Source organism: Neophocaena asiaeorientalis, unplaced genomic scaffold (assembly GCF_003031525.2).
Source record: "Neophocaena asiaeorientalis asiaeorientalis breed wild unplaced genomic scaffold, Neophocaena_asiaeorientalis_V1.1 scaffold191, whole genome shotgun sequence".
In the NCBI taxonomy this organism is placed as follows: domain Eukaryota; kingdom Metazoa; phylum Chordata; class Mammalia; order Artiodactyla; family Phocoenidae; genus Neophocaena; species Neophocaena asiaeorientalis.
In genome coordinates this window covers 171,764-199,109 of record NW_020175105.1, presented here as the reverse complement: position 1 = coordinate 199,109, position 27,346 = coordinate 171,764, and the positions used below count along the sequence as shown (strand labels likewise).

The window sequence follows — 27,346 nt, the reverse complement described above, 5'->3', positions numbered from 1 at the left end:
CGGGAGGGCGCAGCCGGCGCGCGCCAGCCCAGCACCCCCCGGGCCCGGCCGCCCCTGCTCTGTCTGCTCCCCGGGGCCCCACCCGGCCCGACAAGCCCTTTCGTTCCGGCGTCCCTCAGCCTCAGCACGCCGACCTTCCCCGCTGAGGGCCAGCCCCGCGCCGTGGGGCAGCCGGCGGCTTCCCCGGGCTCCACCCCAGATGCCGGCAGTGAGCCCCGGCTGTGGGCGGGGACAGGAGCGTCGCCGGACGCTGCGGCAGGCGCTCTGCGGGCAAAGCTGCCACCCCCCGGCCCTGAGAGCCGCTGCTCTCCCGGCCGCTCCTGCTTCCAGAGGTGACCTTCAGTCCCCACCGCCCTGGGGGCAACGCCTTTCCGGAAACAGCGCTGGCGGAGGAGAAGGTTCGGACTACGCTCGTGGCTCCCAGAAACCGGGGCTCTCCCTCCGGCCTCCGTGCTGCTGGGAGGAAAAGGCTTATTGAGAGGGACGGTGACAAGGGACAGGTCACAGGCGCGGGGGCACCCCCGGCCTAGCCCCGTGCACACGTGTTTCTCTTCACGACATCGTGCTGCTTGGTGCTTTACCCTCAGAGTTACAGGTCCAACCAGAGGAGATGACCCATTTTATACATTTTTTTCCCACGAAAAAATGGCAACTTCACGTGGTTCCACCTAATGGGAAGTAATGGGGAGAGTAAGACCAAGTAGTAGATGACATGCAAGACAGGCCCTTCCACCATGACAGGTGATGTGCTTCACACACCGTAAGCTGGCAGAGCTTCTAGGCTCTCCCAGCCACGTGGAACGTTGGACCGGGAGTCCAATGAGCAGAACCGGTTTCCCCAAAGTTAAATAGAATCATTCGGCCTGGCTCCAGCGCCACGAAGTTTAGCTTCATACGTACAAACCAGGACACCCTCATGCAAAATCGTCAGCCACAGCGAATGCGTGCAAAAGTCACCAGCGCACAGCACTGCCTATGACGTGTACGGGGGACCAAGCAAGAGCCAGGGAAATGTCTGCTTGTTCTTCCAAAACTTCCGTCATTCTCAGAACGCACGGGGCACACTCACTGCCACATCCCTGTCGTGGCCAAGCCCCCTCCTCCCGCCCCCATGGAGGCCTGCACATGCCCTCCCTCGGAAGGCTTTTCTAAACCCTCCTTTCCAGGGGGACTAGAAGCTCACCTCCTGTGCCCTGTGCCACACTGAGCGAATCTCTGATCACGTTAGTTCTGAATTATTTCTTCAGATGTTTGTCTTCTCTTTCCCCACCGCAGGGTGAGCTCCTCAAAAGCAAGACTGTCATACTAACTGTTGTATCACAGAATATAGCACGGTATATAATCCTACAGTACATTTTATATATCATCAATAATATCTTTGTGTAATAATACATAATATAATAATAATAAAGTCATGGCCCATTTTTTAATTTGAATTTAAAATAAAGCTGTGCTACAGAGCCATTTTCTGCGAAATTTCTGAACTTCCCACAGCCCTTGCAAGCTTAACGCAGGGAGATCATCGGAACGACACTGGCTTTGGCTCCAGCCCCCTCGGAAGCCCAGCCCTGGAAGGATGAGCTCCTGACGTACGTCTAGATTAATGTCATCTCACTGTGACAGCCCAGTCCAAATGGACAGTCCCAAGATAAAGCAGACGTTATTAAGCACATTCAGAATAAACGGAGGCAAATACAGCTCCTGAGCTAAGCCCCAGGCAGGAAGCAAGAGGCCACGTGGCAACCACAAAGGCAGGAAACATGAATCTGTAAAATCTACTTTGACAAAAATAACCCAACTGCTCGGATGACCACACCCCCTCGCCAACTTTTTAGCTTTTAAGTTATTAGTACTATTTGAAGCTCGGAAGTTTAGCATTAATAGGGCTTGATGTCTCCTCCTCTGGTTTTGACAGACCCCATGGCCTCCTGAAGTCCCTCATAGGTGCCTGCAGGCTCATAAGCCACCGTCAGACAAGGAGAGAAGACCCTGGGAAGACACAGCACCACCATGTCAAAAGAAAGTGCAAATATGAACAATGATAAATCCTGAAGCTAACGGGTTTGAGAAGGTAAGAAACATAAGGAAAGGAAAACATGCAGAGCTGTGCGATGTCCAGACGCCTCCAGGGAAGCTCTTTGGCTTCTTCACCTGGGCTCACCCACCACAGATGAGGCCGACAAAGCCTCGCCGCCGACTTGGGAAATGTCACTACCAGACCCAGACCACGAACACTGGGTCAGACTCCTCCTTCACCACCAGATGCACCAAGCAAAACAGATGCGCATGTGTTCTCCACATCTTCCTGGGACCACCTGAACCGGCCTCCTTTGTCTAAGTGTCCTGCCTGCATTAGTTACTCCAAATAATACCTCCTGCCCCCAAAATGTCCTCTGAGAGAACGACGCAGCATGTCCGAGTTCAACAACGACACGAACAGGAAAAAAATACCCAGGGGAAAATAAATTGTAATCAGCATAAGAAAACTGTGTGTAATCCAAGCTATACAACAATCACGTTAAATATTTTAACAGACTGCTTCCCACTGTACTGCTTGTATGGTCTGTAACATCCTCATTCATTCAAACTCACCTTTCTAATGACCTTAATCTCTGGAGTGTTTGGTGTGTACAGTGTTCTTCCATGTAATGCAGGTTTTAGGAAGGACCACACCAAAGCACCATTTGGAGACTGTAGTATTTCCTGATAAAGCTTCAAGCAAAAGGGTGCTGTCGCAATTAAAAAAAAAAAAAAAGTGTTGCTCATGATTGGGGATGTCCAGGATAACAAGGACATTCACGTACAGAGCCATGACGCCTCAATTTCCAATGAATGGCTTATATATTTTTTTCATGACTCAATTCTGATTTGGGGCAGTTAATTTTTCTTGTCCTTGTCTTTAGCAGCTCTTGTCTCAAAACTCTGAGACACCATGTCCCCTTCAATAATTTGAAAGAGAGGAAAGTATGACCTTCACATTTTTAAACTAAGTCATCGGTAAGAGTACTAAATAATGACAAAGACACCTAAAAATTAAAACAGTAATGCAAAAGGAATGCATCTGGTTTTAATCTAGAAAATCTTCTTTTCAACAGTCACTGTATTGAGACTACAATTAGGTTTTTCTTAAGAAATTAGCTTTATAAATTGCTACAGAATTTCCTTTGCTGCACCTATACAGAACTATTGCACTGACTGCTTTTGTTACATTAAATCACCTTGTTTTCACCCAAACATCAATTCCTCATGTTGGCACTCATACTGCTGTGGTGCTGGTTGGTTTCAATGGAAGGTTTATTCAACCGAACCAACAGGTACTAATGAAGGTGGACCCTTCACCACCATTACGATTACTAATCAAGTAAGAAAGGTTTTAAGCCAGTTAGTGACAAATACTTCAGTATAACCAGTTCTTTTACTCCTGAACAGAACATTTAAAATGAAAATATTATCTTAGCTTTGATATCACAATCCATAACACACAAGGTAGGAAAATTACTGTTGCGGTAATTTTCACTATCAGTTGCATTTTCCTAAATTCCCCATTTGAAAAGAAAAACAAATTCTTTTTATTCAACAAATACAATAAAATTGATAGAAATAATTCCGTAAAATATAAATTAAGGGCGTGACTACATAATGACTTCTTATAGCATTAATTATAGAGGTTGTTCTTACTGATATTTTAACAACTTACACTTTAAATTATAAGCTTAATATAAACGGTAGCAATTTTTACTTTGGAAAAGACATAATCATACATATGAACAGAACAAGAAATCTGAAACCAGGAATCCCAATATCTGCCACTTGTGAGCTGTGTGAACTTGGTCAAGTCACTTAACCTTCTCTGAGCTCCTCTCGTGTCACCTGAAAAATGAGGGTACTAATATTGTCTATGGTTCGTGTGACCGTCATTTAAAATAAATGTATGAAAGGACAAAGAAAAACTGGTCCTCAGTGTTAGCTGAACAACCAGATGGATGGAGCAATGGATGGAAAGATAGAAGGATGGATAGGTGGGTGGATGGATGGATGGATGGATGCAGGATGGATGGATGGGTGGATGGGTGGATTAATTGACAGATGATGCATGGATGGATGGAGCAATGGATGGAAAGACAGAGGGATGAATAGATGGATGGATGGATGGATGCAGGATGGATGGATAACTGGATGATTGGATTTGATGAACAAATTAATAATCCTCAAAAAACCCATATGCAAGAAGAAAAGAGGAAATGAGGATTAGGAAAGAAGACAACAAAATGATTCCATATGAATAGCCTTAATGTGTATCTATACTGCCACATTATATTTTGTTCGACAGCTCTCCAAATTATCCATCAGCTGATGGACACACCGACACACTGTCTCTAGGGCAGCTCTGAGGACACCCTGCAGCCCCATCTCTACATAATTCCCCTCTCCTCCCTGGTCCCACCAACACGTCTGTCCATCCCAGGCACAGGTACATAAAGAGGTGTCTTGGGCACAGCAGGCAGAAGTCTAAGGCAGCCTCGTAGCCTTGTTCTGCAGATAGAACCTGTAGATATGATGGACGCCACATCCCTGGTTAGCTTACACGGCCACGGCGCAGGGATTCCGACTTGGAGTTGATCGAGGTGGAGGTTATCCTGGTTGAGCCATCAGCTAAACCCTTTAAGAGACCAGAAGCCTCAGAATCAAAGAGATACTCTGCTGTCCTTGAAGACGCAGCCTCCTGGGGTTCTGCCGCTGCAAGGAACTGAATTCTACCAACAACTACCTCCAATGAGACCCCAGCCCTGGCCATCACCTTCACTTCAGCCTCATGCGATCCCTAGAGAGGACCCAGCTAATCAGTGCTCAGACTGTGACCTACAGAGACCATGAGATGACAGGTGTGTGTCAGACCACTGACGTGCCGTACGGCACAGAAGAGCGATTAATACACTAGGACACAACCGCACCACCGTCCTCAACAGTCGGTAGATATCACCCCCATCACTCCTCACGACAACCTTACAAGGCAGGTCCTATGTTTCCATGTCATACATGAGATGAACACGATTCAGGGACGTGATGTCACAGGACCGAAGACACGCAACTTGGTGGTGGGGCTGAGCAGTCTAAACCCAAACCCTTAGCTGTGCGTTTCGTCTCTCTTCCTAATCATAATGCACCAACTTACAGTGGGGCCGGGGCATCACCTTTAAGTCTGCTGTTATTTGCTAGGGAGCATTATATAGAAGGCAAATCTGTAGGGGACCACGTATGGCTCTCCTGGCTGTGAGACAGCCATTCTGCAAGAACCAAAATGCTGCCCCTGGTCTCCGGGCCCGGACCTCTCACTGTTACTGGCTACCCAGGGGTCCCAAAAGGGCTGGGGCTTCAGGTGCACTGGAATTTAAGACCCAGTTCCTCGGCGTCACAGGTGAGAGAATTAGCCCGTGCTCAAGGGTGCAGGGGTCTTTCAAATCCAACTGCGACGCCAGCATTTGCTGACCTTACAGAAAACGAAGGATACAGGTTAGAGGGTGCAGGTAGGAAATTCTTTGCTCATATGTACCCACTTTCTACACAGACAGAATATCTTGTACAAAGCAGGGCTAATTATCAAAATGCAAATTAATCTAAACAAATATGGATTACAGTTTTCTTACTTGAATCTTCAGGAATGTTGAATTTTTCCTTGTCGTCTCCTAAGAATTCATTAACTCTAGGCAAGTGAAGAAAGATGTCAGAGTTCCTAAAGAAAGAGGCTTGGTCCTTGCAAACCACCTTCATCACAGACTGGAAAGGACCAAAGGCTGATGCCTGAGAACATAAGAAAAATAAACCACAGGCAAACAGTGACTTAGAGGGACTCCCTCCCAGGCTCTTGAAACTTCGGTCCCTCCTCCAACTGATTATATAAGATTGTCACCAAGTCGAAAGTATGAAATCTCAGCGACAGTCCTTCTGTCCTTGAAATGCTACGCAAATCACAGCAGTGATTTTTCTGGTCTATACGGTTGAAGAGACAAATGTCTCACACTCACACACACACACACACCAGCAAATCTCTGCTGTCTGTCCAGTGATAAATCATTAATCCATAAAGTACCACGAACTCAGACTAATTAATAGTATGAATATCTACAGCTAAATTTCCCAGCTACCCGAGGGCTCTCCACTCACCCCTCAGCTGAATGAACACCCCGTGTCCCGCGTCCGAGGCAGGTCCGAGGATGCACCATCCGCCCCTCACCCTGCGTCTCGCCCTTCACAGGCCCCACACACAACCCCCTTCCCCATCGATTCCATTCCAGGCAGAGAGAGTCCAGGCACAACGAACATCTGGCTACTGACCTCATTCAACTTCGAGTTTGTATTCGCAGCAAACGATCTGTAATCTGCAAGCCAATTACTTGTGTGCAAATAAACGTATTAAGGTTTCTGAAAGCGAGGTACTCTCTGAGTCCAGTTAAACAGGCCCCTGGAATCTCCTCTGTGAGGGTAGTCCATCCAGTGACTTCTGACATCACAGAGAACGCCTGGACTGCCACCTCCACGTGGGTGCTTGTGCGTCCCACTTCCTCTGGCTCTGCAGGGGACCCCAGGCCCTGCTCCTCGTCAGGCTGCTGCCTCCAGAACCACTAAGAGGTACCCTCGTCCCTGTGCTTTGTCACCACATGCGCATTTTAGACAGTGGAATAGAAAGGAAGGCAGAGGAGCAAACACAGACACAGCAAATCCGCACCTTCCCCGGGGCCAAGGCCAAGCGCCCACCTGTGGGAAGTCGGGCGTGTCCAGCAAAGCAGCGATCTCAAGTTCTCGGAGGAATTCGGGCAGGTGTTCAAGGACGCGGCTGGCTCCGGGGAGCAGATGGCCGAGGCTGGACCCGACGTCCAGCAGGGAGCTGAGCGGGCCGCTGGCTTCCGCAGGGAGCAGAGTCTCCAAGGGAAACACAACACGACCTAACCAGCGCTGGACGTGGTACCTCACAAGCATCACTGGAGCGGGGCAGAGGATGAAGAGCGTTACTTGATGTTATTCTCTTGAGCCTGGGAGACACCTCTGCTGTGCCGTATAAAGCCCTCTCTACTGGCTCCGTTCTGGGAGCACGCTCAACCGTACTGGTATCGTCAGAACAGGCCAGGAACAGATATGACTGGCTGTTAAAAGTCAAATCACTTTCAAACAATTTTTTTCTGTCTTTGAGGTGCCCGGAGTGGCTATTTAAGAAGAGGGTCACAATAAAATGATTCTTATGTGTGAAAGTTTCCATCTACCTACAGCTTCCCTGTGTCACAGCGCACAGTCCTCCGAACCCCTGTGGGCTGTGTGCCAGCGCTGATTTTGTGGATGAAGCAACTGAGCTCAGAGAGCTTCAAAGGCTTCCCGCACCATCACCAGCTGGAAGATTAGGGCCAGGAATGCACCCTGGGTGCTTTAGAAGCATCAGTGGCTCCGGACGCTGGGACCCACCTGTTCTGTCACCACTGACACACTCTGTGTTTTACTTATTCACTGCATCCTCTCTGTTCGCGGACAGGCAGGGATTTTTGCCTGTCATGGTCATTGATGTGGCCACAGCTGCGAGAACGGCCTCTGGCAATACTGGTTGCTTAGCACAGGGAGCTCTACTCAATATTTTGTTATAACCTGTAACGTGAAAGAATCTGAAAAAATAGATATGTATGGATGTGTAAGTGAATAACTTTGCTGTACACCTGAAACTAACACAATATTATAAATCAACTATACTTCAATTTAAAAGACTAAAAAATCAGCCTGGAGGGGTGGGATGGGGAGAGTGGGAGGGAGGGAGACGCAAGAGGGAAGACATATGGGAACATATGTATATGTATAGCTGATTCACTTTGTTATAAAGCAGAAACTAACACACCATTGTAAAGCAATTATACTCCAATAAAGATGTTTAAAAAAAAACAAAAACAAAAACAAAAAAAAAAATCCCTGATACAAATTGTTAAACAAATAAATAATTTAAGGCTGAAAAAAAAAAAAAGACTAAAAAATTAAAGAAAAGATTCTGTTATGAGAAAATGTCAATCAATTAATAAACATTTCCAAAGGGAACCCTCCTACACCGTTGGTGGGAATGTAAATTGATATAACCACTACAGAGAACAGTATGGAGGTTCCTTAAAAAACTACAAATAGAACTACCATATGACCCAGCAATCCCACTCCTGGGCATATACCCAGAGAAAACCACAATTCAAAAAGACACACGCACCACAATGTTCATTGCAGCTCTATTTACAATAGCCAGGTCATGGAACCAACCCAAATGTCCATCGACAGATGAATGGATAAAGAAGATGTGGCACATATATACAGTGGAATATTACTCAGCCATAAAAAGAAACAAAATTGAGTTATTTGTAGTGAGGTGCATGGACCTAGAGTTTGTCATACAGAGTGAAGTAAGTCAGAAAGAGAAAAACAAATACCGTATGCTAACACATATATATGGAGTCTAAAAAATATATATATGGTTCTGATGAACCTAGTTGCAGGGCAGGAATAAAGACGCAGATGTAGAGAATGGACTTGAGGCCCCGGGGTAGGGGAAGGGAAAGCTGGGACGAAGTGAGAGAGTGGCATGGACATATATACACTACCAAATGGAAAACAGATAGCTAGTGGGAAGCAGCCGCATAGCACAGGGAGATCAGCTTGGTGCTTTGTGACCACCTAGAGGGGTGGGATAGGGAGGGTGGGAGGGAGATGCAAGAGGGAGGAGACATGGGGATATATGCATATGTATAGCTGATTCACTTTGTTATACAGCAGAAACTAACAACTTTGTAAAGCAATTATACTCCAATAAAGACCTATTAAAAAATAGTAATAATATAACAAAAAAATCAATAAACATTTCCAAAAAATACTATTATAGCTGCTTAGGAAATACGTGTTGGATGAATGGGTAAATTAGCACACACTGCCCCTTCCCACAGAGGGGGAGGACTCACAGCCACCCTCCCCCCTGCTTTCATCTGCATTCTGAATGTCCAGGTTTTCAAACTTGGGCCCTTAGGGTTCTGCACCTGCCCCTCAGCTGCTGGCTCTGCCCTTGACCTGCAGGACTGAGACCCCTGCTCCGTCTCTCACTCTCCCTGCACACAATAATGTGCCCGTGTCGTCAGTTAAGGCAACAGCCTCCTCGGCAGGAGCCAGGGGTGCAGGCTCCTATCGTTTTCCCACTCGCCTTTCTAACTGCAGCTGCACATCAAAAGTGGCCCTCGGGGCACCGACCGATGGGACCGACCTGCATGGAGTCCCAGCACTGACGGCCAGAGGAACGCACTGGACGTTGTGCTTTGTGAAAGGCATCACAAGTTCACTGTCAGCCGAGGGAAGCTGGGAGTGAGCCCAGCCTGCTGGGCCCCAGCGCTGGTGTGGCTCCCCGAGTGCGTCTTGACGGCTGACACCTCTGAGCAACACCGCGTACCCATCAGCTTCCCTGGAGCTGCGCGGGTAGGAGGGGCTGGTGTTCTTAATGGAGGTGTCGATTCCATTGTGTGTGGGAGACCAACTCCAACCCAGTGTCTCATCCTTTCAGCCCTTCGTCCAAGGCATTATCAGGGCCTGAGAAGCACCAGCCTCAAGTCGGTGGCTTCTGTGGACCTAACAGAACTGGCCGCCAGGGGTGCCCGCGGCGAAGCAGAAGAGTGGCCGTGGGAGTGGATGCAGGACTCACCCACCGGCCTACGTGTGAGCCGCAGGCACGGATCCCACCGCGAGGCACGTGGCCTTGCAGAGCGTGGGGACCTTTAGGAAACGTCCATCCTCCTGCTTATGGGTTGGAAATGAAAATTCTGAAATTTTCAGAATTAATTCTCATTCTGAAAATTAATCTCTGTTCTCAGCGTGTATATCACCCACCGGATTCCTGAAGTTATTGAGGAGAGGGAGACCACGAAGGACACTGGGCTGGAAGGGCAGATCTACCCTTTTCCTGAGTCCCCAAACTGTCCTTCCGGATGTGGGGCACCAAAGCCGTCGCTGACGAGCCCAGGTGTTGGCAAATCCATCCCTGGGGAGAAACCTGGAGCAAGAAAGTCCCTAAGGGTCAAAGGTGAAGGGTCTGGAGACACAGGTAACGATTCCAACAGTGGAGGCTGGAAGATGAGGGACTTCAAGAAGAGGCAGAGACAGGGCCGCGAGCCGGTGTGCAGCCCAGGGCACAACTCCTGTCTGCAGAAGGTAACTGGGCCTGCCCTCGGGGCAGCTGTCCCCGCGGCCACTTCAGCCCCTTCCCGCACACCCACATGCGTGTGGGCATGTGGAGGGCAGGGAACAGCTGGTTCACCCAGGGAGGGGCTGCCCCATGTCCCCCGCCATCTGCACCCCTCTCCCGGACAGGCCCCGGCAAAGGTGAGCACATCCCCTCTCGGGACAGAGCTCGCGGGCCCCAGGACATGACAGGGGGCAGAGGCGGCCACGGCCAAGGTGGGGGAGTAGCTCTGACTCAGAGGGGCCGCCAGGGAGTTGGGGCGGGGGCCACAGCAGAAGCCAGCCTCCCAGGTAAACTCCAGTCAAGTGCTGGTCAAAGAGGAGGGAACCTGGTGCTGGGCTCTGGTGGGGACTTCGATCACTGGTCCTTCCCTGTTGAGCACATTGACTCCAAGGACCCTGGAAAGTCTCCCGGACACCCCTCGATTCCGAGCCCCACCCCGAGGCTGCGGGGTCTGCGCCTGCCCTGCTGCCCCCGACTCATCCCCACGGGCCCTGCTGGCCGACCCCGGCCCGCGGCCGTCTTCCCCTTACTTTGTATACGAAATTCCGCAGGTCCAGGTTCCAACCCATCAGCACAATCAGGGAAAACACTTGGGCCGCGGGCAGGCGGCACAGCTCCCTCGCTGCAGACCCAGACTTTCCATCCTCAGGGAACTTGAGCAGCAGACAAAGAATGTCCCCAGCGCGCCTTCGAGACAAAGCCACCGTCGGGGCACTGGAGAGAAACTGTGTCAAGGCACGAGGGTCGGATGTGACTACAGCTGAGTTGTGTGGCCCCCAGACTCAGAGCTCCCCTAATGACGAGCCCCTTGAAGACCTGTTTTCCCAAAACGCTGAGGATTCACCTGAAGTTTCATGGATCCCAAACCTCTGTTCCATTTCAAACACTTTGAATGGAAAGGTTTCTAAAATGTGCACGTCATTCCCTGACCCTGTAAGCAGCCTACCCTCTATGATGGCTTGGGAGCCGCTCAGAACTAGCGTCCGCCCTCCACCCGCAACGCTCTCAGGAGAAGACCCTCTCCCTCCTGACATTAAGTCTTAGCCTTTGCTCTCAGATTGTCAGTTTTCATTTTTCATTGGCATCAGTGTGAACTATTTTTTTCTCCTCCATCTCCAAAATTGAAAACCAGATTTCCAAGCCTGTTATCATTTTTGAAAAGAAAAAGCAAACCAAGTGAAAAGGAGGGGCTGAGGACAGCTGTGCTAGTGTCTGGTGCATCACTGCTCCCTCCGTGAAAGGGCCAGGGCTGCGTCTCTGCCTAGCAATGACTTTTGATTAAACATCTTTGTAATAAGAAAAATTATAAAGCAGAATATAAAAAAGGAAAAAAAAAAAACAGACTTCCCGTTGTGTTTATACTCTGATGGGTGTGATTACTGCGAAATTGTTCGGACCAAGCAAGACCTTCTGTGAACAGAAGTTACTGTTCCCTTACTAGGAGCCTTGTCAACAGGGAGAACTCATCAGATGCTTTCATACAATGCCACAAAATGCCCCCAAAATCATTAAGAAATAGCAGAAGGGATTAATGGGGGTTCTCCAGAGAAAGGGAACCAATAGGATGTGCATATTCTGGGAGATTTTTTTAAAGGAACTGGCTCACTCAATCGTGGGGCTTGGCGAGACCAAACTCTGCAGGGTCGGCCGGCATTGGGAGGCCCGGGGCTGACGTGGCAGCTTAGCCCCAGCAGCCATCTGAAGGAGGAATTCCCTCACCCTGGGGTCACCTCAGTCCTTCAACTGATTGGACGAGGCCCACCCACATCACAGAGAGTAATCTGCTCAAAGTCTGCTGATTTCAATGTGAATCTCATCTAAAAAATAACTTCACAGGGACATTCGGATTGGCATTAGACCAAATGTCTGGGTACCACGGCCCACACATATAGACATACAAATTAACAATCACAAATGGTTAGGTAATCTAATATGCTGACGTACATTTTCAATCTCTGAGAGAGATGTTAATTGTTTTCACACGTAATTAACCAAAACCCCTTTTTCCACAGGGGACTTATGTGGTACAGACGTACCTTGGGAAAGATTTCCTTATTCCACTGTTTCCATCGTGGTCTCTAAGGGAAGGTGGATGCCTTTGGTTGAGAGAGGGTTTCAAAGCGGAAGCAGGAGTGGGGGGGGTATGCACATCCACCCTTTGCTTTGACTTGGGAGGCCCCTCTTTGATCAGTTCTGTAAAACGGGCTTCTGTGGAAGTTTTCCTTAAATTGGGATCATTGCTCCTGGTCTCGTGTGGGCACCAGAACTGGCTGGTGAGGGTCCCTCTGCACCTGCAATGGAACCCTGGTCTTAGCCACCATCTCAGCATCACCCGTGGTCCCCAAGCAGGATCACGTTCCACGCATCTCTTAGAATTTAGCCCCAAGGCAAACATTTTCTTAAAACTTGTGTACACCTCTTTTCAACCAACAGGGAGGTCCCGGGTGCCATCGCGCGGAAACCCCACAGTCACGCCACACGCAAGAGGAGCGCCTTGCAGCGTGTTTGCTTCCGCACCTTCTCTGTGCTTCTCTACTTTACTCTTTATCTTTATTTAATCTTACTATGACCATTTTCCCTGTTTGAAAGGCACCTGAAGCAGGCGGGGAATAAGAAAAACAGAGATAATACTCAGTTTTGTTGGGCTGGAAATATCACGGGTGAATCTGTTTTAAAGTGAGGCAGGCATCTTTCAGCTCAGGCTTCGCTTAGGCTGGTCCAGTCAGTTATCAGACACACGGATGCCGTGCTGCTGGTGCCTTTCCTACACGTCCATGTCCGGCTTGGGAAACTTCAAGGCGCCAGGGATCTAGGGCAGGCAGCTCCCCACCACTGTGACCCCAGCACACATGCACGCACACACACTCAGACAATTTGATAATTGAGATCACAGACTCCCTGTAAAAGTGAAAGTGATCCCTAGGCAAAGCATTTGCATTTTTAGCAGGAGCTTGTTTACTGAGCATCTGCCATAACCCTTACTGTGCTCAGAGCAGCATCCCAAAGATGGTCCCCATTTTGCCCAGCTGACAATTTTAGACTCAGTGGTGCAGAGAAGCTTTGGAAGCGATCACTGTTCTAAACCTAATTATGACCAGAAAAGGAACACCAACAGTGACGGGGGTGAACTGGAAATAGCGGGGGAGGTGACTGTGGCAGGTCAGGCCTTGTCGAAGCAAAGAAGTGGGATCGATACTAAGAGCCACCTTCCACGTGACAGACAGGAGCCGGGCCTTGCTGCCCGTGTCCCGGCGGGCTCAGATCGGCTCGCACAATGAAGAGGGCTGGATGGGAATGAGCCCAGAGGGCAGGAGACGGCTCTGAGGGCCATGTGGAAGGGCTGCAGCCCCACACGGTGGGAGGAAGGCAGGGGGGACTCAGGCAGGGCCCAGGAGGAGGGCGACTCCAGCTCCTGCCGTGGGACCGCCCAGCGGCTGGTGGCACCTGCAAGCCTCAGCTTGCCCGTCTGTGCGGAAGAGGCGGCGATAAGACCCACAGGTGCTCCAGGGGGACCAGAGGAGATCACTGTGAAAGACACACAGCCCAGGAACATCCACCAGGACTGACTGGAGGCTATCGGCACAAACAGAGTTTTGATTAACAGGAAATCTGAAGAAAGATGAATAAAAATTAGATGTGTTTGTTGATTGAAAAGTATTAAATTTAAGAGACAGAGAGAGAGTTAAGCTAGTAAATTCCTTCCTTTTTTCCATACTCCACCGAGAAGTCTGTGGGTCAGCACCGTGCACCCCTGCCCTACCCTCGCCCCCCGCCCTGCACCCAGCCCACAAACTGGCCCAGGGTGGGCGGCTTAATGGGGTGCCCACCCACTGAGATGCCCGCTGGCCCTTCTGTCCCAACCCCAGTGCCCTCCCCTCCCTCTCCTCCTTCCTAAACCAGACCCTAACCCCCTCCTCCCAGGGCTTCAGACAAGATAACAGTCCTACTACCCACAGATAATGTCACTCCTCGTGTGAATTCTGATCCTGGGTTCTCCATGAGCCCTTCAAGAAAACGGCAGTTGCCGAAACCATGTTGAGAGAGTAGCCATAAACGGGCCAGATCAACACAAAGTCATTTTCTTTCGAAGGCAAAGTTATCAGACTAATGAGTTAGCAGGACCCCAGATGTGCTATGGCTCATTTAAAAGCCCAAAGTATTAAACAGGTGTGGGCATCCCCAGGCTGTGGGCATCCTTCCGCACGAATGACTTGAATAGAAGACGTGCTCGTCTCCTTTGTGACTGGCCAAGTTGAGAGACAAGTGACACTTTGCAAAGTAGATCAGGATCAAAGATACCTCTAAGGTTAGAATAATTGGCCAGAACCAGTAAGAAGTACTCTTTGTAGAGGTCAGTGCACTCAATCCTGAAACTCAGGCTCAAAAATATTTACCTAAGTGTAAGTAGGAAAACAGAGGCCCCATTAGAAACAGCCACTTACTTTTTTCCGCTGGTGGTGGAGGGTCTGAAGTTCCCCAAGTTAAAAGGACCATGACGCCCATCCGGATGGTGTGGGAGCAGGGTGGTCTGCAGGACTCAGAGCCCAGGACGAGCTCCCTCAGGATCTGACGCTCCCAGTGACCGGCGGTACCTCCCAGGGCACGTGGGGCCAGGTTCTTCGGCATGGGCCAGAAACCCTTAGCTCCGCTCACACACTGATTCTTTCTTTCCCTCTCACGGAGGGAAAAAGCCAGAATGAGCCAGTTTTTACCAGTGTCTACTCTGACATGAGTCCCGCCAGCAACCATCCACTGCAGCTTTTACCCAACGGAATTGGAGGTGCTGGCGAATCCCTGCAAGGCATCTCTCTCACCAAACCGTGTGCCAGCCAGGCGTCCCTGATGCTTTACGGAACCACTTCAAGCGACTAAGAGAGGCTGGGCCAGATCCACCAAAGGCACTATTTCCTGCCCAAGGGAAGTAAGGCAAGGTGTCAGGATGCTTTCTCCCTCCGGGGGGGCCCGCACAGAAGAGATCATCACTCCCGGGCATCCCTCACACACCTCCGTCTGTAAGAACCTGGAGGGTGGGTGGGCAAGTCTGCTGAGGATGGTGGGAGCCTGTCTCCCAGGCCCTCCGAACACGCTCAGTCGTGGAGGATAGGGGGAGACAGACCCCCTGGTCGCCCTCTCGGTCTATTTGGTCCTGACTCTTCGACCTCACTGCTGCCTTTAAAAGAATAAAAATGTGGCCTGGAACACAGAGGGAGGAAGTCGCTGTTGATACGGCACTGCAGCCTACGAGGCTTGGGTGCATCCAGGGTGGGTGGAGGGGATTCAGTCCAGGATGGCAGTGGGGGAGGTGAGCTCCAGGGTCCGGCAGTCTGAGATTTGGTTTTGACGGGAGCTGCCAGGGTTCAGGATGGAGCGCGGGCAGAGGGGAGCTTCCCAGGGGCACCGCGTCCCGGAACAGCTGGCCCAGCCCCTTCCCTTCCTGCTGCCTCTGGCCCTTGGACCCGAGGCCTCCACCCTGCGACTCTCCCGTCGCTCTTCACAGCCAGCGGCTTCTCATCACGTCCGTCTGAGCCCCCAGCCCCGTCTGCAGGGCGGCTCCTGGGCCCGGTGGCCCCACTGCTGTACACTGAAATTCCACGGCACACGCGCTTCTGGACTTCGCTGCCCATACGTGTCTGTTGATCTGGCTAGCCAGCCCGCAGGCACCGGCTCCCTTCGGGGGCTGGGGGCTCCAGCTTCTGGAAGCTCACACAGCGGGAAGGGAGATTTGCCGTGAGTGAATGAGTGCAAGCTCCTGCCATTTTCCCAGGACCTCGTGCCAAGGAAATGTGCCCCCTGGGAACGCTGAGGCTCTGACGTGGTCAATTCAGCACTGACTGAAAGTAAGGCGGAGGCGCCCAGAGAGAGAAACAGTGAAAGGTCACTACAGGTTAGATGTAGTGACACGTAACATGTGCTGCCAACCTCACCACGCAGAAAAACCTAGGCCCCAAACTGTCACCTACCAAACATGAATTTGTAACCTAAGACACACGTGGGTTCATGGATACACTTTACCCCAGCGAGTAACTTCGTTACTTATTTGAATGCCAAGAATGCAAGCTTTTTTAACGCCCCCGCCAACGACCAAACCGTCCAGCCACTCAGGGGACCGCCCGCAGCGACTCACATCGTGAGAGACACGTGCACGCAGGAAGCACCGCACAGCCGCTCCTGCAGCAAAGGCACCTCAGAACGCGAGCCTTCTCCAGGCCCAGCGCTCCCACCACGGAGCGTCAGCGACCCCCGGTGGCCACTTGCTAATCGGGCAGCAACCACCGGGCTGAGAAGATGGTAACATTCTGAATCTACAAGGGCTGGAAGTCAGCTAACCTGACGCTCCTCGTACAGCCCTGTGGGTCAGCTACTGAAATCAACTCACTGCTCCATTCCCATCACAAGTTCCCTGAATAAAGATTTCAAACCAGATCTGACCACTGTTTACAGTTAAGGCGGCCGGCGAGGCGGTGTCCCCACCCCACCCTGACCCCCGCACACCCGTAACGCGTGCCGTCCGATAAGCCGCCTCTGACATTTTCTTTGAAGACCCATGTGACTTACCGCAGACGACTTGAGACCGTAACTCGAATTTGGGGTTCCTAGCTTCTAATCCGTTCCTTTCTCAATGCAGGTTAACTCTTGAGTAACTCATCTACTTGTCAGGGCTTGCGTTTAGCCCCAGGTGACAGGAATCAACATGAAAGTGAATGTCCGTTGAGGCCCAGGTGATTGTCAATAAAAATGGTCACCTGAGAGCCATCTTCGTGGCTAGTGCTTCTGGCAGGCCGTCTGCACAGGAAAGTAAATCCCCACGCCATGCGCTGAAATGTCATCCCAGCGAAGTCCCTGCCGAGGATCCAGGTGAATTCACCGGCTCCTCCCTCCGCGGGCAAACCCAGCCCACCGCCACAGCCCGCGTCCCCACCTCCTTATTTCTGGGGCCCTAATCAGTGTTCCTCACCCACCGTGGGGATGACACGGCCTGACTGCTCGCTGCTGTCACACTAAGCGGCTCCCACGGAGCAGTCAGACTGGACCCGGCTCTCCCTACTGAAAGGAAATCAGGTGCCCAGGCTGTCGTGCGTCAGTCTGGGAATCAGTGAAATAATTATCACCACCAATTTTATCCTTTCTAACCCCAACGAAGACAACATTACGAAACTGAAGACCCCACGGTGGTGGCAGAGGACGATAACGCCCTTGGGTGGCCAGCTTGTCCTCTGATCTCCTGTCTGCCTCTTTACATCACTCCCACTCAACCCCCAGCCACGCGGGGAGAGGGGAGAAGGGACCACACGAGGCCGACAGCTCCAGGACGCCGAGGGCTTGTGAGGCGGGAGAAGCAGCAAACTGTAGCTCTGAGCGGGAAACGTTTGCTTCTAACACGCTGCTGATAGTTTCATCTGAGATGTGGAGAGAAGATTGAAGCTCTTCAGTTAACTTGGTGGTGTTCTGCACCAACTCTTTTACTTTTACGTCTGAAAAATAATCAGAAGGAAGGAAATCTTGTAAGAATAGGCGTTTGGGCTATTCCTGACTGTGAAGACAAGATTTGACATTAAAACCTGGCAAGGAGGGCTTCCCTGGTGATGCAGTGGTTGAGAGTCCGCCTGCCGATGCAGGGAACACGGGTTCATGCCCCGGTCCGGGGAGATCCCACATGCCGCGGAGCGGCTGGGCCCGTGAGCCATGGCCGCTGAGCCTGCGCATCTGGAGCCTGTGCTCTGCAACGGGAGAGGCCACAACAGTGAGAGGCCCGCGTACCGCAAAAAAAAAAACCAAAAACCTGGCAAGGACGTTTCCTCCACTACATCCAGCCCATAATAAGCACTAAATAAAGTCATCTCTTACATTTCTGGGAGGAACTGAGATCATTTTACCGGAAGTAAAACAAAACCCCAGGTTATGGGGTATTTCTACTCCCTTGCTTCCTCTAAGACCTGTGCATTTGACACTCAACTCTCGAAGGAGGTGTTTTTTCTGAGGGAACAGTGACCAAGGAAACGCACTTCTCTCCACGTATCCATTCATCTCACTTTTCCTAACAAGAGGAGATTTGCCAGGATTCTTCAGACTTGACTTGTTGATGCCGCAAGGGCTTCAGGAATAGCAAGACTGGACAGACGGGGAAACAGAGACTCCCAGATGTGCAGGGAGGGAGGGCCAGGGAGACACCCAGGCCACAGAAGCTTTTCTCTCTCCCCGTCTTGATTTTGGTACCCAGGACTTTAGGGTTTCCTTCTCAACCCCAAATACATCAGACCTGGCAGGCTCTAAATTGTTATTTATCATATATAGATAGCATAACTCTACCTTAATAAGTTTTATTTTAATAATATATTTGTGTGAGAAACTAAATTTAATTTTTAATCAAGCAAACTTGGAGGAACTACGTACTTACCCCCAGTTACTGTGAAATTGCGAAGAAAAGTCATAATGGGATTCCCAGACAATAAAGTCTTCTCGAGGCTTTGGGCCAACCTAAAATAGCAGAAAATTAAAGCTAATTTAGGTAAGATAAAACACCAGGAACAGTGCTGGAGTGAATATGCTGCCTCAGTTCCCGGGAAATGAACTAGAGAACAATACTGCCTTTCCATAAGATTCCTCAGAGATTCCGACACACAATGTCTCTGTGTGCAAATACCCGTCAATACCGGGTGCCTGCCAGGCAAGATGAGTCAGGGGAATAAGGCTGGGTAACAAACGGCTTCTCACAAATGCGAAAGGAACCCATAGGATAGAACGTGGCAAGTATGAGAAATCGGGGTATCGAGAAGTCAGAAGAACATCATTCCTTCTGTGAATAAGTCACTTGCAGAACACGAAGGCCCCAATTTCCTCTTCTGGGGGCTCACACTTTTGAGAACACAGTACAAAATGAATCCAGCGTGAAGGTCATTTGAAAAATCGCTGACTACTCTTATAGAACCATTCCAATACCATATTGTAATCTCAGATCTCGACACATTGATCCAGCTTCTTGATCCCCAGTAAAGCTAGCCTTAGCACTAATGCTGCTCCTACAGTTTACAATTTAAAAAGTTAAAGTCAGGGGAAATTTTAGTGTTGGTGAGAAAACACATGTGTTAATGGTATATTGTACACATTATTGTCTGAAACTCATAACTGAAAATGCATCGTCTTCATGAAGGGAGACTGAGGAGGTGGGGGCCCCACCAGAGGGCACATACATGTGCGTGTGCAGCATGGAGGCTGGTCCGGGCTGGCATTCACAGCCCTGCTCGCTGGCATCTTCCAAGCTGCTCCTGAAGCTTTCTAAGGCACTGGACAGTTTCCTGATAAGACCTTCACAACTCAGCTGATGGGGAGAGGTCCCTATCTTGTCCAGCTCCTAGAAAACACAGCAACGATACAGTTAGAAACATATTTACTCCTCGGTATGAGCTGAAGTCTGGAGACCAGACACGCATGCATCCTCGCCGGGCATCACGTGGATTGTAAGCTGTCAGCCTACTGTCCTCGGTCTCAGAAAGCACCGCAGAGAAGATGGAGGATGTCTGATCCTGTCCAGTTGCCCTTGGGCACTGCTGGGCTTTGGAGGGAGCCCTTGGCCGGGAACCCGGAGAGCCCAGCTCTCAGCTGGCTCTGCCATTTACCCACAGGACAAGAGGACACGGCAGGGACCAGCACCGCCCAGCTGAGGACCTGGCACATGGCCTCCTGGCCCGAAAACTGAAGCCTTTCAAAATCCACAGCCACAAAACCGATGACTGAAAAGAAAACATGTCTATTTCTCCATAGGTCTGCCCACCTTGAAGGTCTGCAGGGCAGCCTGGAAGTCTCCAGGCCTCCCCTCGGCTGGGGGTGCAGCCCTGAGGACTTGGAGAAGCACCGTGGAGGAACCCCTGGTCTCGGCCCGACTGCATGGATACATTATCAACATCTTTTACAAGCACAAACAGTTTTATAAAAGACCAATCATTTTGCAAAATATATGTATACCTATAAATTGATAAAAAGGTAAAATATCTATCATTTGTTAAATTAACTGACAAGTATAGGTAATTTAGAATGTAAAACATGCCAAAAAGCAGCAGACACTCATATAAATCTACGTACATTTCCCTGGACACGGCAGTCCTGCCGTATATCATGTATTTCACATCATCAGAATTTATTCATTTCATCACCCAGTTCTTCCTGATGTTGGAAGCACAGTCCCAGGTTATGGTGATTACGTGAAGGCATCAAACATAAATCAATACATAATATTTTAATAAATAAAACTTCGAAATATTTTTCTCAAAAGTGCCATTGGTCGCTCTTGCAAAGGAAAATCACGATCATTCAGACGATCAGAGAACTAACAAGTGTATGTTCCAAGTGAGTTAAACGTGAAGAATCCTGAGGTGTCACAGTCGAGGGTCCTGAGCTCTGAGTCCCCCCTTCGGGGGTCCCCGGGCACAGGGGAGCTTCCCAGGATGTGATCCGAGCACCCAAACTCGCGCTGCCTCGTGGGGCCACCAGCAGCACGGAACCTCCGGATCGCGGACCAGGGCGGGCGGGAAGCCAGGGTCCAGCGTGTAGAGAGCACGAGGCCTTGGCTGGAGTCCTGTCCATCTGACGCCCCGGGGAGGACAGAGCGGGGAGGCGCCGGGCCATTGGGCCAGGCTCTCTGCCTCCTACTTGGTGGCAGGACTCCTGGACACGTGGCTTCATTCCTCCCTCGTCCCCTCTGCCTGCTGGACCCTCAGACGTCTGCCACCCCGGGAGACAGGCTGCTCCCTCCCACACGGTCACTGCCCCTAAGACAGGCGCACAGACCCCTCCTTCACTGACCACGACACGACCACAGGAGAGCAGAAGGGGAAGGATGGGTGAGGGGGCACAAGACCCAGGGATGCCCAGGCCCCCTCCCAGGTGCAGGTCTGTGCGTCTGATTCTGACAACACTCGTAGAAGCCCCTCGGGCCTTCACTCTCTGCTCCCCTTCTGGGCAGGGAGCTCTCCAAGCCACCCCCAATCCTCCACCCGACACTTCACAGCCCTGCCTTCTCCCTCCTCCACGGAGGCCCTCATCCTGGCCCCCAGGTGCCCAGATACATCCGGATCAGAGCCGCAGGTACAAACAAGGAGCCTCATTTCCGAGAACGCAGGCTGAACAGAGTGTATGGCACTGGGGAGGGTTCCCTCGTAGAAAAGCACCTCTGGCTCATAATCTGTACCTATACGCAAATTAAATCTAATTCTACTCATTTATAGCACTCCCGCTATAGCAGGATTTTATTCTTAAATTTAACACCGTGATAATATTGACATGCAGGAAGCTGTAGAGAGGAAAGAGCACCCCCCCCTGCCAGCAGCAGAGACACTAGGAGGAAAGCTCCGACCCCTCCTCACGGGCACAGGGGCTCCAGGCGGGCGGTGCCATGTCGGTGGGAAGCCTGAGCCCGGCGCCCTTGAGGCGGAGACCACACAGTGGACTCTCCCTCTCGGGCTGGGGCAGGTCTGTAACCGTCCAGGCACTGGACCATCCAGACGCAACGCTGCCCACAGCGGGGATGAAAGGTCCAGATCTGGGAGGTGGTAGGAGACCCCCAGCTCAACCTGAGGTCCGGCCACTTTCTCCGACTCTGCTCACCCCGGAAGAGCACGTGCTGCCACCTTTTAATGTAATTTCTGATCCCCATCGAGCTCCTTACGGCTGTTTTCAACCATTTAGAGCAAGGAGTGAAAGGGGGTAAGGAGCTGGCACCCCTAACCTTCATCGTATCGACTCAACCTCTGGAGACTCTCACTGCGCATGGGATTCCACGTTGGCACTGAGACAACCGTACGTTAGAGCATTTATGTAGAGATATTGGAGACGGACAGCGGCGCTGTGCCCTTTGCCTGCCTGTCAGGGCAAAACGTTTTCTCTCTAATTGAAACAAATATTAGTTCTGTTACTCATAAAAGTCCATTTCGCTTTCTGTAACATGAAGACACTTACAGGCACGTGCAAAGCTGCGTGCTGGGCGCCCGCAGGCCCGTGTCAGCCCTGGCCCACCCGGTTCCAACACGCTGGGTCTGCGCATGCGTCTTGGGGTTCGCGGTCCCAGCGGGCCCCGCGCTGCTGGAAGCTGGGCGCCGGGGCGGGGCCGAGCGCCGGGGCAGGGTGGGGCGGGGGGGCAGCCTGGTTGCGGGAGGCACCTGTGGTCCTGGGAAGACGGGTGAGGAGAGCAGAGTGCCGGCGGGATGGAGGCTGCTGGCCAGAGTCCATCACCGACCCCATCACCAGCCGCCTCCTTTAGGGAGAGCTCGTGGTTCCGGGCGGCGCGAACTGGCGGCGGCGTGGGGCGGGGGCAGAGGGACAGGCCTGTGAGGAGCAGGCCCACATCCTGGGCGTGACCTGGTCAAGGCGCAGTGGCGTTAGGAGTGTTCAGTGACAGCGGAGGCGTAGGCTGGCTGTGACGGGCAGGTGGCGCCCCTAGTGGAGGATGGGGGGCCTGCGACCCACCTTCAAACTGCGGCCCTTCTGCTCATCTCTACTCAGGCCGTAGGTGAAAACCAAGACTGCCCTGAGCAAACCTCATTTGTTTACGTTTGTTTGCGAAGGTATTTGACATGCTGGTTCCTACCCAAGGCTGGCCTCTCCTCCCGACGCCCCAGGTGGGGGCTGATCCGACTCCTGGCTCCCAGTCTCTGCCGCCTGCATCCCCCAGTTAACCACCCTGGGTCACCGGACTGCTCTCCCTGCGGTGGACCTGGCCGCGCCTGCCCTGCGTCCCGAGCAAGCTCTCCACGGTGTCCTCCAGCCCCGCACACCCGTTCAGTGACACAGCTGGGCCCATCCACTGCTGGCCGTGGCCGGACATTCCCTCCAGGACGTCAGCGTAAAACCTCACGGATCCTGCACAGGCAGGAGTCCCAGGGGACAGAGATACAAGCAGTGAGGGCTCCTGGCATGTGCTCATTCCGTCATTCAGCAAACATCTGCCAGCATGTGCTCCAGTCCCCACACGCTGGGTTTCTGCTGATCAACAGGCAGGCCCGGTCGTGAGGAGACCACGGGCCGGCCGCCCCGCAGGGCACAGCCAAGGGGCCTAATGCAGGGCCCCTGACCCCAGGAGTGGAGGCCAAGAAGAGCTTCCCAGAGGAGGTAACACCTATCTAGATAATAACAACAGCTTGAGAGTAAGTCAGGAGGAGGAAGCAGAATAGACGGTGTGTCGGATGCACCTGGGACGGGTGCAGGGCCAGCCTGGTGGGCTCCACGCAGGGCCCAGGGCTCACGGTCCGCTCCGCTGACCTCAGCTCCTCTCTTTTCCTGATCAGCCCACCCTTGGCTTACCCATGTCCTCCTCTGCGCTCACACCCGTCTCCGCAGCACTCCTGCTGCCACTGCTGTCAAGGACCTCAGGCCCGACAGCAAGGAGAGGGTTCTCTGCAGCCTCATTCAGGAGACCAGGCGTGAAAAGGCAGCAACACACGTGCATGGACAGAGTCACTCCAGTACTGCTGGCCCAGTCTACGGACTCAGAAGTGCTCAGAGACCAGAGTTTACACCTTAGAGAGAGTCCTGAAAATCACCCAGCAGCCCTGTAAGGCCGCTCATGGCACTTTCCTTCAGCAATGGCATGAAGAGGAAATTTCACTGAAATCTGTAGTCGTGGATTTGACAAGCAGGGTCTCAAACGAGTGAACTCATTTACAATATAAGTATTAATGACTCACTAGCATAGACATTACTCTGAGTATCATGGAGACAGAACTGAATGAGTGACAGATCCTGCTCTCAGTGAAGCTGCAGACGACTGCAGGAAGGGCCACAAAAAGCTAAACTACAAGCACTGAGTGCCAGGACTTTAGGGAACATGTTCTGGGACTCGGGTCACTGCATGGGTCACCCAGCCCCGGTCAGTGGAACGATCTTCTACCCCAGGCACTGGGCACACGCAGGAGAGGAAGACAAGGATGCTGCCTTCAAGGAAGACTGATGCCGGGGGAGGGGGGAGACTTAAGAAATAGGAGCATTAGGGAAGTGTGTTGGAGAAGCCTGAGAAGGAACAACTAGAGAGAAGCAGCATTCAGAGCTCAGGAGGTCTCACCAAGTGAATGGGAACTAGTCAGCGCTGGGAAGAGGGTAAAAGGCAAAGGACTCATCAAAGGTCGGCCACAGCAGGCAGGGGACTGGCAGTCAGTGAGAGCGAGCTAGTCCTGGCACGGGAGTTAGTTGCACTTGCCCTGATTTACCATGTCTGTGCCAGAATTCCATTGAGCTTTGCTCTGTAAGGTTTTGCTGACACATGGAGCTGAAGGTTGAAGTCAAGAGAGAAGCGGTCACCATCCAATCAGCCCATGTTGCTTGTAGCTGTTGCCATGTTGTAGGTGTGTGTTCATGGCCCCATCTGCTGCTAACGGTGAGTCATTCTTGCAAATAAAGATCAATACATTTACATGCATCATATACGTTATACAAATCCTATGAGTGGTGTTACAAAAAATAACACATCTGGGAAGCAAAACAAATGCTTAAGTTGGCAGCTTCTTCACGTGACTCTGGCAGTGCTGTTAACCTTGCTGGGAGATATGACTGTTACCTTATTCAAATACTTTCTACTAATGTTCCCCCATGTTTATTCAGTGTTTGGATATCCGCCATAGACTGTAGTTCTCTGTAATACCACCAAACATAATATTTATTATTAAATAAATTTGTTTCCTATATCCATTAAAAAAAAAGAAATAGCATTAACACTGCATTCGATAGAGGTCAACTCAAGGTCACTGCCAGCGAAGGGGATGCAGGCATCCCTCTGGGAAGAGCCGCTGGGCTCTAGCCGCAGGGCACAGCTGATGGTCAGGCCACAAACACAGGGAAGCACATTCTAGGAGCAGAGACACAGCCCAGAAGCCGAACTCGGGCAGGGAAGGGCCATTCAGCTGACTGGAGAAGGTCGCAGCCTGGGGGTGGGGAGGCTGGGGAGACTCAGGGCCTTGGAAACCGGCAAGAAGGCTGCACTTGAGCCCAGGAGAAACTCAGGGGCACCTGACCACCTCGCTGCCCGCCCGGCGGGGCCACTGGGCAGCCCTTCTCCCCAACCAGCCCACCTGCAAGAAGGACGAGGACACGCTGGACCAGCATCTCCACTCTCCACAGAATCACCTCGAGGTCCTGGGGGCTCCGAGGCTGCGGGAAAGCCCAACACGCTTCCGCGGCAGTTAGGGGGAAACAGCGGCGTTAAAGGTGAGGATCTGCTTCTCTGTGCGAGAACACGTCCTAACACCTGTGAACGAACCGTTCCCCTGCTGGGCCAACTCGCTCCACAAACATCCGAGGACACAGCCTAGGAAACGGCAGGTCTCCTGTTTTCGTTCAGAGCGTCATTTTGTTGCCAACAAACGTGACATTTGCTCTCTCTTCTTGTCTGAGGCCGTCCTCTCGAAATGCAAAGGTACATGGTCAGAGTGTGAGAGAGAAAGGAGGAAGCCAGGTGGGGATTCTTACGTTTTCCACGTGGGTATGGAAACCCACCTTTACGTAAGGAAGACTCTTATTTTTAAACAGACTCCTGGAGTGCCATAGTGTGTATGTGCGCGTGTGTGTGTGTGTGTATGCGTGCGCGCAAGTCTCTGTGTTCGCATGCGTGCATAGGTGTACTTGTGTGTATACACCTGTGTGTGTTGGTCTTTATGGAGCCAGCTCCGGTAATGTGGCAAAAAAGCCTCCCGACCAACTTTGTAATAAGCTGCCCTGGCTCAGAAGCGCTGAATTCTTCTTCAGACTTAGGTCCTAACGCCACTGAGGTAATGGGCTCAGCAGCTCTCAGCTTTAACCCTTATCTTTCTAACCCCCCAGACTCTGGTCTCTCAGCCTCTGAGATGAGGAACGTGGTCCAGAAGAGCAGCTCACAAACTGTCGCATCTTAAGCCCCCCATGGCTTTTGTTCCTCCCTCAGATGAGTTTCTATATTCTTTACAAAACTCAAAACCATCCCAAACATCAGACACACTGAACATATAAATAACATTATCTGGGAAGCACTTCGAAAAGAAAAATATATATATATATTTTTTTAACTGTGGGCCACATCGACTCATTAAGGCTACAGCTGCCCAAGGACATTCCCTGAAAATAAATATCCTTGACAAGCCCTGGAGATTGATTTTAAAAAAAAAAACAAAGGCCCGTTGGCTTCTCAACGGGCCAGCCCCTTCGACATCAGGCTGAGTCACCCCGTCCTGGGCTCTCTTGCTGGGGCGGACACAGCAGCATCACTGGTCTGAGAAAACATCACCGCGCTGGAGAAGGCACCAGGATGCTGGGACAGCCTGCAGCGTGGCTTCCGGGGACCACAGCAAAGTTCCATTCTTTTATATGCAATTCAATATTTCTACAGCATGTTGTTCTAAATTTACTCTCCTCAGAGGAAGAATGAAACTTTCTATAAAAATGTTTAACTTTTCATTCTGCTGTGATGTTGGCGTGACCACAGAACAATCTTGCTTAGTTCAACACACCTGAGGGCTTAGCAGGGCCACCTCCCTCGGCAAACGTGAATTTTCCTTCGTTGGATTATTGTGTCTTGGTTGTCAGAGTCCAGCCCGTCCTTAAAGAATGCAATTCTCATGTGCTAATTCGGAAACTTCAGCATGGTGGAGCTGTGTGTACCTATCAGGACACAAGCAAGCTCAGTGACCAAATGCACGTATGGACAGGGCGCTGGGATGCTTGAGGTGATGAAAACTGGTTTCTTTACAGTTATGGCAATTAACTGTGGATGAAGAGAGTAGGAAGCCATTTGGCGCTTTTGAAGGTCAGGTGGAATTATACAAAATCCTCTAGGGAAGCCAGATACAAGAGCAAAGGATTACTCCAAACAACACACAACATAAAGTTAATTTTTCAACTATAAAAAAATATAGCTGAATTGGAAAATAACTGGGGATGGGAAATAGTTATTAGCAACTTGTTTTAGCCCCAGAGAAAGATGAGCTTACATGTAATTTTTTTGTTTCTGGCCAGAAGAAAACCATAATGATGTGTAGGGCCATTTATTAATCCCCATCAGGTAATGTTATATATAGACTTTGAGTAAATTGTGGGATTTTAATGACAGCATTTTAGTTGTGCCCCAAGCGTTGTGGGCCTGGAAGGAAGGGTCAGATC

General features: G+C 51.1%; 1 protein-coding gene across 1 annotated transcript in view; it reads right to left on the bottom strand.

The window, feature by feature from the left end:
* The window catches only part of ABCA13 (ATP binding cassette subfamily A member 13), a 268,906-nt gene that overhangs the window by 214,040 nt on the left and 27,520 nt on the right, over positions 1-27,346 (bottom strand). The window contains 14 exon segments of the mRNA XM_024764386.1: positions 2,593-2,729; positions 5,646-5,799; positions 6,754-6,918; positions 10,768-10,962; positions 17,579-17,709; positions 18,633-18,712; positions 19,420-19,586; positions 20,007-20,115; positions 22,187-22,394; positions 22,472-22,585; positions 22,907-23,086; positions 23,528-23,704; positions 25,062-25,140; positions 25,226-25,366. Of these exon segments, the coding sequence (XP_024620154.1) occupies positions 2,593-2,729; positions 5,646-5,799; positions 6,754-6,918; positions 10,768-10,962; positions 17,579-17,709; positions 18,633-18,712; positions 19,420-19,586; positions 20,007-20,115; positions 22,187-22,394; positions 22,472-22,585; positions 22,907-23,086; positions 23,528-23,704; positions 25,062-25,140; positions 25,226-25,366 (2,037 nt within the window).